Here is a 12032-nt window from a genome sequence, read left to right on the forward strand (position 1 = left end):
CAGATTCTGTTCCAGAATCCTGTTCCAGCTCCAACTTTCTGCCCCACAGTCGAAGTGTGGTAAATTGTCCGACCTGGTACAGTTCCAACAGGTTCCAACTATCTGAGCTCTCATTGGTCGTTTATTGTAGTCTGCTTGCTTCTCTGCGCATGCGCTGATAGTTAGTTTACCAAAGCATAGCATAGAATACATAACCAACAATATGATGTTTGATAACCATTCATTAAATGATTTTTTCTCGATAGAAAATTTGAGAGTAATGGAATAAAAGAGATTTACACTTTTCTAGACGGTAGGTTTGTAAAACAGCCTTTCTTCATTCACGCAGCTAGTAAACGACACATTTTAGTATAAATCAACTTTATATGTGCGCGCCAAAAGCTTGAACCAACGTTTTTGAAATGGCGTTCCATGGGAACATTTTGCACTAGTCACATGATGGAACAATTTACGATTGGAACTGGAACAATTTACGATTGGAACTGGAACAATTTACGATTGGAACTGGAACAATTTACGATTGGAACTGGAACAATTTACGATTGGAACTGGAACAATTTACGATTGGAACTGGAACAATTTACGATTGGAACTGGAACAATTTACGATTGGAACTGGAACAATTTACGATTGGAACTGGAACAATTTACGATTGGAACTGGAACAATTTACGATTGGAACTGGAACAATTTACTGTACACAGAACGTACACTTTGTCGTTCATTTATCTTCGCTGCTCTATTTTACATTACATTTTTTTCGTATCAACATAATTTGTGAAATTATTCAGTAGTTTATTCATCGTTATTGGTGGTTTATTTTATGATATAAACTACTGTCAAACATTTGGATTATGTATAATTGAATAAATGAGTAGAGTTCTTACTTGGGGTCTGGTTGACCATCAGGCAACGGCTTCATAGAGAGCTTGCATAGCGCTCTGAATACAATAAATGCATCCTTCTGAAGTATATGCGTGAACTGGGCTGGAAGTTTCGCTTCTTCATTACCCACCTCCATACTTTCCTAAACAAAATCACACACAAAATTGAACATTTTATGAAAAATATCTATTAAAATGATATGTCAGCTTGTAAACAAACTAATGTGTAAGCAGTACATAAGTTGCATTATCAATTTTTACTTTCCTTGTCCTATTACCATAGGTAAGGAAAGTATTGCTTTCCAACACAAATTAAGATACCCCAATTTCTAAATTTCTATACGTCTCAAGGTCCCCTGAGTCCAAAAAGGTGTTTTTTGGTTATTGGTCTGTATGAGTGTATGCATGTCTGAGTACACGATATCTCATCTCCCAATTAACGGAATGACTTGAAATTTTGTACTCAAGGTCCTTAAACTTGAAAAGTACAAGACAAACAATTGAACAATTATGCACTAGAGTGCGCCAGTAGACGGGGAAGATTGAACCTAGCTACTCAGCGCCAAACTCCATTAAATTCAAACGGCGTCAACAAGTACATAAGTTGCATTATACATTTTTACTTTCCTTGTCCTATTACCATAGGTAAGGAAAGTATTGCTTTCCAACACAAATCAAGGTACCCCAATTTCTAAATTTCTATACGTTTCAAGGTCCCCTGAGTCCAAAATAGTATATTTCGCACCTAGAGCAGAAAATGATATTTTTCCGGCTCGAAATCGGTTTTCAAGTCCGAGGCCGTAAGCCGAGGACTAGAAAAGATTGAGAGCCGGAAAAACATTTTTGCCCGTGGTGCAAACGATATTTTTTGCCACACTACAGGTATTGCTGACAAAATAAATAAAGAATACTCGTTATCGTACCTATCTCTTGATTTTAGTGGTAGAAGATTTGCAGTCAGGATTTCAGATTCTTTTAAAATTTCACTTGGAATATCACGGGCGTCGTCATCTTCAAGCATTTTTGAAAATTCGGAATGCGCTAATCAACAATAAATAATTGAATAAAAATGGTTGCGAAGCGAATGCTGAATTAGTTTGATTCGAAATTCGAACAGAAATAATGGCGACTTCTGATGAAGAAAGTTGACACTCGCCCGATCTAGGGGATGACTTATTAACTACGGACTTCCATGAGCGGCTGGAAAGAGTACTCTTTCCGGCCTAGGCAGGAAAGAAACCTGTTTCTTACGTCAGACGAGAGTCGTCTGAAAACAAGGTCTTTCAGATCTACGTAGGGACTGGGAAACAGCTGCTTTCTGTGCAGTGTGGCGAAAAAGTGTTTTTTTGGTATTGGTGAGTGTGTATGAGTGTATGTATGTCTGTGTACACGATATCTCATCTCCCAATTAAAGGAATGACTTGAAATTTTGAACTCAAAGTCCTTACATTATAAAGATCCGACACGAACAATTTCGATCAAATGCAATTCAAGATGGCGGCTAAAATTGCAAGAATGATGTCAAAAAACCGTTTTTCGCGAATTTCTCAAAAACGGCTCAAACGATTTTGATCAAATTTATACCTAGAATAGTCATTGATAAGCTCTATCAAATGCCATAAGTCTCATATCTGTAAACATTTCAGGAGCTCCGCCCCATCTATGCAAAGCTTGATTTTAGATTTTCAATTATCAGGCTTCAGATAAGATTTGAACGAAAAATTTCAAGTGGAAAAGATTGAGCATGAAAATCACAACAATTAATGTTCAGTATCATTTTAACCTAAAATTGAAAATAAGCTTGAAATTTGAGAAAATGTGATTATTCAATTGCTAACTGTTGGCAACTGTTGATTCTATTAAATCATTCACTATGAAGAGATTGCAGACTTCGTATGTCTCCAGCTTATTGTCCTGTCACTAGCTGACTCATATCTTTGAATAGTAAACTTGAGATGCGCGTGAACACTAGCGTCAGATGATCAATTTTCATAACGGCAAGGAAAGTTGTGTGAGTGCGCCACACCAGATTTTTATATTATCCTTTTCTTATTCATTTAATTGTACTTTGTTTATTGTGGAATAAATATTTTGTAAATATGTTGTATATTAACCAGCTGAAATCATATGTCAGCGCGTGTGATAGCTCCCAAATAGCCTCAGCTGATGCTATGGATGATCAGTTGAATGGTAGAATATGAAACTGTAATAATTGCATGCAATGAATTCTTCAGCTGACTATATGATAAATCATAACAAGTTTTTTCTTATGCACTTTCAATGTAATTTTTATATCCTGAACAAAGAACGAAGGAGTAGAGCAATTTTGTTGTCCAACGAACTTGTCCTGTAAAAAGGTTCGAAGAATACGTGTTCAAAATTTGAAGCTGATTGATCAATTCTTTCTAAAGTTATTGTAGAACATACAAACAGACGGACAACGACTTTGGTCTTCAGTAAGTCAAAAGTGAGAACTAGCTAACACTTGTTCAAAAATTATATTAAGCGAGCAATTTCTGTATATCTGTTTTATATTTTTATATTTGGTTATTTATATCTGGTTATTTATGTCCAACGGATCTCGAAAACGACTCTAACGATTTTCACGAAATTTGGAACATAGTAGGTTTATGATATAACAATTCGATTGCACTAGGTCTCATCCTTGGGAAAACTCGCTGAAGGACATGAAAAGGATAACGATTATTCATCCTTGGAAAAACAGTTGATAATATTTTGTCGTCTGTCGAAACAGAAGATGCGTGTGTGGGAGAAAAACAGAATTATTTCCAGCTGAGTAATCAATCAGCGAGAAATATTATCTAGAAATTTTAATCGACTTGATCAAAATAATCTGATTTGTTGACATGACATGATAATCCTCCTAAACTAGAGTATATCATAATTTTCAAAGTTGACCATTATTTGACAATTTTAAGTGATTAGTGAGTGTTATTTTGTTATTCAATTTGGTTTGAAAATAATCTAAATTGGAACTTTTCAAATGTTTGAACTGAAAATTGAACCTGAATTCAAGTGTATGGAACATAACCTACTTCCTGGACTATTATTTATAGTGTATAAATCAAAATTCGGGGAAGAAACAGTTTTGGGCTGTGCCTGTTAAGCTGCGTTTACACCGGAGTTAATAACACGAGTTATTAACAAAAGTTATCAACTTGACTGAATTGTCAAAAATTTCACTTAACAAAAGTTAATAACTCGTGTTTTTAACAGAAAATTCCTTGTCATGAACAAGATTAGGTTATCAATATGATTTATTGACTTCCATATGATTTCATTTAATGAGAGTATTCATATAATACTAGCCGTCAGGCTCGCTTCGCTCGCCATATCCGTCTAGCCAGGGGGCGAAGAATGAGATCAGCAGGCTCGCTTCGCTCGCCTGCATTTTTCATTTGAGCGTTTTTATCATATGTTAGGACAATCCAGTCGGGGGTCCAGACTAAACGGATATGGCGAGCGAAGCGAGGCTGACGGCTAGTAATATAATATTCCCAGGATTGAAGTAGCAGTGCCCAATCAATTTCTCCGCGATAAATGCATTTAAATCTTCAACTTGGTGCCAACCTAACAAAGTCAACTCAACTTAATGCCAACCTGACAAAATTATTAATTTAGTTGCCAGTTAACAACTGTTTCGAAGAGGTACTCTATCTAGATTATAGTTCTATAGTAACATATGATATGGAAATTTCAATTATAATTAAGAGATTAGGAGAAAAAGAATATACATGCTAAAAGACAAACTTTAAACCCTTAAAAACGACCCTTAGAGTTAAAATATTGCCAAAAGATTTCTTAGTGCGCCTCTAAAGGGCCAACTGAACATACCTACCAAATTTGAACGTTTTTGGTCCGGTAGATTTTTAGTTCTGCGAGTGAGTGAGTCAGTCAGTCAGTCAGTCAGTCAGTCAGTCATTCAGTCAGTCAGTCAGTCAGTCAGTGAGTGAGTGCCATTTCACTTTTATATTCATATAATATAATATAACAGCCGGGATAAAAAATCTCTTCAAAATAGTTTAAATTGAAACAGGAGTGTGATCATTAACATCTGATCGAATATAGCAAGATTCGCATCAATATGTCAGCATATTTTAATGGGGAGTATTGATGCTATTAATAAAAAATGCTGACTGTTCGAAGTGAATATCAACAAGCTGCATACACAGGAGTTATTAACTTGACTGAATCATCAAAAATTTCTCTTAACAAAAGTTAATAACTTGTCTTTTTAACGGAAAATTCCTGGTTATTAACAATATTTATGTTAAATATAAAGAAATAAAAATCTCAGTACCCTTTTTTGAAATATTTTATCACAACATGTTTCGGACATTTATGCCATTTTCAAGTCATATGAATTAAATTGGACTGGAAGATTCCAGTAGTATATATTTATTTAATTCATATCACTTGAAAATGGCATAAATGTCCGAAACAAGTTGTGATAAAATATTTCAAAAAAAGGGTACTGAAATTTTTATTTCTTTATATTTATATTACAAGTAGCCCTATACAGAAAATCTGGTGTGGCGCACTCACACTCCTTGCCGTTATGAAAATTGATCACCTGACGCTAGTATTCCCGCGCATCTCAAGTCTACTATTCAAAGATTTGAGCCAGCTGGTGACAGGGCAATAACGCTGGAGACACACATGAGGTCTGCTATCTCTTCATAGTGAATGATTTAATATAATCAACAATAATTTGCAATTGAATAATCACATTTTCTCGAATTTAAAGCTTATTTTCAATTTTAGGTGAAAATGTTACTGAACATTAATTGTAGAGATTTGCATGCTCAATCTACTCCACTTGATTTTTTTCGTTTCAATTGTATCTGAAGCCTGATAATTGGGAATCTATCTGCATTGATGGGGCGGAGCTCCTGAAATTTTTACAGATATGGGACTTGTGGCAGTTGATAGAGCTTATCGATGACTATTTTAGGTATGAATTTGATCAAAATCGTTGGAGCCGTTTCCGAGAAAATCACGAAAAACCCTGTTTTTGACAACATTTTAGCCGCCATCTTGAATTGCATTTGATCGAAATTGTTCGTGTCGGATCCTTAAATGGTAAGGACCTTAAGTTCCAAATTTCAAGTCATTCCGTTAATTGGGAGATGAGATATCGTGTACACAGACGCACATACACTCATACACACACACACACACACACACACACACATACAGACCAATACCCAAAAATCAGTTTTTTGGACTCAGGGGACCTTGAAACGTACAGAAATTTAGAAATTGGGGTACCTTAATTTTTTTCGGAAAGCAATACTTTCCTTACCTATGGGAATAGGGCAAGGAAAGTAAAAAGAGATAAAGATTTATGTTGTCTATCGAGAGTGGGTAACTTTTGTTAATAACAGGGTTCCTCTTTTCCCCGCAACCCCCTCACCTAGCACACTGCTACACATAGCGCGCCAGTGTTCCCTACCAACTACAGCAACAGGTGAAGCACGTAAACACATGTGTTTGTCTATTTTGTGGATGTGACGATTTATTCATCTAGAACTCCATGAGCGTTGATATGGAGTGACTTTGAAATTCTTGCTAGAGCTTGTGGGAATTATTATACCGCAGGGAAGATCCCGACTTTTCATTTCTTTCAGATGATAGATTCCTTTCAATGATAAGATAAATACAGCTGACTGAAGAGTTATCAACTTTTTACTTTCCTTGCCCTATTACCATAGGTAAGGAAAGTATTGCTTTCCGAAAAAAATTAAGGTACACCCATTTCTAAATTTCTATACGTTTCAAGGTCCCCTGAGTCCAAAAAACTGGTTTTTGGGTATTGGTCTGTATGTGTGTGTGTGTGTGTGTGTGTGTGTGTTGTGTGTGTGTGTGTGTGTGTGTGTGGTGTGTGTGTGTGTGTGTGTGTGTTGTGTGTGTGTGTGTATGTGCGTCTGTGTACACGATATCTCATCTCCCAATTAACAGAATGACTTGAAATTTGGAACTTAAGGTCCTTTCACTATAAGGATCCGACACGAACAATTTCGATCAAATGCAATTCAAGATGGCGGCTAAAATGGCGAAAATGTTGTCAAAAACAGGGTTTTCGTGATTTTCTCGGAAACAGCTCCAACGATTTTGATCAAGTTCATACCCAAAATAGTCATCGATAAGCTCTATCAAATGCCACAAGTCCCATATCTGTGAAAATTTCAGGAGCTCCGCCCAATCAATGCAGATAGATTCCAAATTATCAGGCTTCAGATACAATTGAAACAAAAAAAAATCAAGTGGAGTAGATTGAGCATGAAAATCTCTACAATTAATGTTCAGTAACATTTTCACATAAAATTGAAAATAAGCTTTTAATTCGAGAAAATGTGATTATTCAATTGCAAATTATTGTTGATTCTATTAAATCATTCACTATGAAGAGATAGCAGACCTCGTGTGGCTCCAGCGTTATTACCCTGTCACCAGCTGGCTCTAATCTTTGAATAGTAGACTTGAGATGCGCGGGAACACTAGCGTCAGGTGATCAATTTTCATAACGACAAGGAAAGTTGTGTGGGTGCGCCACACCAGATTTTTTGATATCAAAACTAGCAGCTAAAATAAAATTTTATTAACATGTTAATGACTTTTGTCATCAATATCAGTTAATAACAAAAATGTTGAAAACATTTGTTATTAACTCCGGTGTAAACGCAGCTTTAGATTTCCCCAATTATTTTAAAGAATTGTGTTCGGTTTATCAATAGTCAATAAATAACGAGCGAAACTCGGTGCTTCGATATTGAATATAAAATGGTGTGATCACCGAAACTAGTAGTTATAATTTATATTCTTATTCTATTATTTTATTAATTTCAAAGGGTACTATAAAACATTTCTATTTTATATATACAAGAAAGTAGCCCTGAATTCATACATTTTGAGAATATAAAATGATTAATCTACCTGAGATGGAATCCAAGTCAAAGAGTTTGTTTGGCTAGTTGCCATCTCGCCACTGACTGCATTTTCGTTACTGACATTTTCACTGTTCTCGTTATTGACGTTCTCATTATTTACAATGTCGCAGTCGATACTCCCGAAAACAGCGTCATTACTGACAATCGCTTCGATGGGATCGGCCGGTGGAGAGCTGGGAGGAGGGGGTGCCGGATCATTTTCACAACCTAAAAACATTACAAACATTTCAAAATGTAATTAACACTTTGCACAGAGATGTTGTGGAATTTCTCCATATTAAGGTGAAATAAAAAGATGTTGTCAATTCCACAAAGTTTTTATTTGAGTCCAAACTAGTTTCGATGCACTTGGCATCATCAGTCTACCACTGATGATGATGCCAAGTGCATCGAAACTAGTTTGGACTCAAATAAAAACTTTGTGGAATTGACAACATCTTTTTATTTCACCTTAATTTCAAAATGTTCTAAAATGGTCAAATCTTTTGTAAAATTTGATTCAGAGTCTGATGCAACCAGTTTCAAGTTGATATCTCCAACGGTTATTGAGATATTGCTGAATCTGACAGTAAATATAATAATTATTATTAAACGAAAATCCAAATTGAATGCTGTAAATCACCCCGAAGACAATATTGACAAATATTGACAACAGGGTAAACAGCTAGATGGAAATTCCCGGGCTGACAAATAATTTTTGAATAGTAGTGCTCATCGAATTTCCATCTAGTTGTTTACCCTATTGATTTGCAGTAGGTAGTAAAAGTCTTCGGGGTAATTTGCAGCATTTAATTTGGATTTTCGTTTAGTAATAATTATTAAATCATTAGCATTTGAATAAAAGCAATATCTCAGTAATTTCCATCAGTAAATATAATAATATATTAACACACCGAAACATGATCGTTCTCGATGGTGATATGCTTGTAATATAAATATATTATTTGTAAGATAACAGTCAATCATGATAATTGAAGCAAAATATTGTCTCATTATATTACAGCTAAACTGCAATTTATACAGTTTGCGAAAACGTGATGACCAAATCACGATATTCAAAGCTCCTTATAATCTGTGGTTCATCTCAGTAAAATTTATTTATTTATTTTATTTATTTATTGTATAAAATACTATAATCATAATACAATTATGACATTGGAGGAAAAACTAGGCTAAGTCTGTACTATTTCTCTCCAAAAATTTTGATAAAATGTTAATGTTGTCCAAAAGATAAGGTTATATAGTCACACACTGCTTCGTCACTTGATTTTCGGTCCAGAAATGATGATTTAAAATTTTGAATTTTGAAGGTTGATTTTATACTCTAAATGAATCACAATAAATTAAAAACTTTAGAAATATTGCACTTATTTAAAAAAGTTGAATACAAAATCAAAAACCTACTCACTATTTGTTATTCACAGCTCATTATTTGTTCATTATTTGTTATTTGAGGTTAGAATTCTTTGTTTTTGATACAAAACATTATTTTTATTTACATTGATACATACAATATTATTATCAACTATGAATGATTGGGAAAGGAACAGTTTTGGGCTCTAAGCCTGTTTCAGCCAAATTCTGATAGAAATTGTCCAAAAATAGGTTATGTGCTTCATGATTTTTGTCCAATTTTGAGTCCAAAATATGATATATAAACTTGGGATTTAGAATTTAGAAAAGTTGAAAACCAAATAAAATAAGAATACGGTACTTTACTAAATCATCACTGATAACTGAAAAATACTGTATTGATAATTGAAAATTTTAAAACTTGAAAAGAAACTCAAACATACTCCTAAAATGTGTAATGGAATACAGTATCAAGGAATAACTTGCTTTATATCAACCGCAGGAAAATACGCTAAATGCAAGCATGACTATAATTCATTTCACATGTTTTCTGTGGGAAGTTTGAAACATTGAAGAATAACTGAATAATAAAGCTGCATTCCTACATATCAGTATCAGTGAACGTGACCAGTACAGTAGAAATCATGAGTTCTTTTGGGAGTAATCACTGAGTATGTATAGTCCCATTAGAGCATATGGAAATCATAAGTACCGACACGTTCACTGATACTGATGGATAGGAACCCAGTTTGAAGGAAGTACGTGTTCACACGGTTCAAGTACGTGTTCACACGGTTCAAGTCTGTTGCCACACGGTTCAAGTTACATGTTTCCATTATCCTACCTAAACTAGAACGCCAACTTGAATCATGAAATCCAGAAATTAATTAAAGTTGGATGCAAGAATAATAAATTACCTATAACTACATTATCAACTAAATCATTGACTATTTCTTGGACTAGTTCTTTACTGGAAACATCTGTATCGGGCAGAACTTCGACATTTTCTTTCTCCTTGAGAACTGGTGTTGCAACTGCTGCTGGTGCTTCACGCTCCTCTTCTTTCTCTTCCTTTTGTCTTGAAAGCTCATCCGCCTGAAACAGAATACTTGAGATTCAACATAGGGCAGGCAAGTATGTGTAATAAAATAGCACTCAATAGTAGATGGAGAAAATATAGTATAAGAACATATTCCATGATATAGGTCGTTTATGTTCCAAATTTCAAGCCGAACTTTTGTTAACTCAAACCGATTATTGTCGACTAATGTCTATTATGACTGTGTTGTTAGAATGAGAGTGTAAGAACAGTAAAGTATGAGAGACGACCAGCGTCACATAGCTTCACCAAAACAATAGGACTATCGGCTTGAGTAAACATTGGGCCCGTTCTGTGTACATGGAAAGTGGTAAATTGTCCGATTCACAATTTACCAGGTGAAAATAGGAAGAGTTCTGACAGATTCTGTACCAGAAACCAGTTCCAAATTCCTGCCCCACAGTCGAAGCGTGGTAAATTGTATTGCTTGCTTCTCTGCGCATGCCCTGATAGTTGTCTGTTTACAATAACATAGCCATAGAATACATAACCAACAATATGATGTTTGATAACCATTCATTAAATGGATTTTTCTCTATAGAAAATTTGAGAGTAATGGAATAAAAAAAAGCACACTTTTCTAGACGGTAAGTTTGTAAAACAGCCTTTCTTCATTCACGCAGCTAGTAAACGACACATTTTAGTGTAAATCAACTTTATAAGTGCGCACCAAAAGCTTGAACCAACGATTTTGAAATGGCGTTCCATGGGAGCATTTTGCACTAGTCACGTGATGGAACAATTTATGATTGGAACTGGAACAATTTACTGTACACAGAACGTACACATTGTAAATTGAAACATAAACGCCCTAAACCATGGGATATCTTCTAATGCTATCTTTCTCTATGATAATAATCAAGCGTGAGTTGGAAGGAAATATCACACAACGGTTTACAGTTGAATGTCACCAAAGTTTAGATTTTCGACTACAGCCGTATCACCCATGACTAAAGTAATGTTAGTGACCAGCCTAATCCTTGATTCAACCAATTAAAATCAATAGGCTAACCAGCTTAATAATCATGGCAAATTTATTGGATAATACAATACAACTGAATTTTATTTCCATTAATATACAAATAAACAATCTAATCAATAAAATGTACATAATATTCAAAAATACAATATATGAAATTTACTACAAATATAAGCTAGTAGTTCTGTGAACAGTAGACCTCACGCAGTATTCTCATCCACAAGTACCTGATTGAAACTATAGGCCTTATGGAAATACAGCAATAGACTGGCTTCTCCACACATCTGTGTAATCACTTGTCAGCTGATTTATGATGAATAATTCTATAGTATGATTTTTACTCTAACATTGACGTATGAAGGAGGCTCCTTTTTCCTTTTATATTATCCTTGAAATGCGAAATTTCCAAAAACCTTGTATATATGTCGACGCGCAATTAAAAAAGGAACATACCTGTCAAATTTCATGAAAATCTATTACCGCGTTTCGCCGTAAATGCGCAACATATAAACATTCAAACATTTAGGCCGGTTACAGAGCTCGACCGACCGTCAGTGCGTACGTCAGTCGCGCTTGTCTTTTCCATAGATATTCCATGTATCCGTACAGAGCAGGACTGACGGCACGCACGCGCACGGTCAGGACCATGCGTTTTATACAGCTTACGAAGACCATCGGTCAAGCTCGTGCGCATCCGTTCCATCGGTCGACTGACGCGCTATTGAAACAAATAGAATCTTTCAGAGC

General features: G+C 35.1%; 1 protein-coding gene across 2 annotated transcripts in view; it reads right to left on the reverse strand.

Annotated features, from left to right (window-relative positions):
• LOC111047939 (brefeldin A-inhibited guanine nucleotide-exchange protein 1) overlaps positions 1-12032 on the reverse strand; it is a 130775-nt gene that overhangs the window by 97069 nt on the left and 21674 nt on the right. For both annotated transcript variants that reach the window (XM_039429243.1, XM_039429244.1), the window contains exons 5-7: positions 10125-10302; positions 7841-8061; positions 887-1026 (exon numbers count right to left, since the gene is read on the reverse strand). In XM_039429243.1, the coding sequence (XP_039285177.1) occupies positions 887-1026; positions 7841-8061; positions 10125-10302 (539 nt within the window). The remainder of the gene's footprint in view (positions 1-886; positions 1027-7840; positions 8062-10124; positions 10303-12032) is intronic.

The sequence above is a fragment of the Nilaparvata lugens genome, chromosome 5 (assembly GCF_014356525.2).
Source record: "Nilaparvata lugens isolate BPH chromosome 5, ASM1435652v1, whole genome shotgun sequence".
In the NCBI taxonomy this organism is placed as follows: domain Eukaryota; kingdom Metazoa; phylum Arthropoda; class Insecta; order Hemiptera; family Delphacidae; genus Nilaparvata; species Nilaparvata lugens.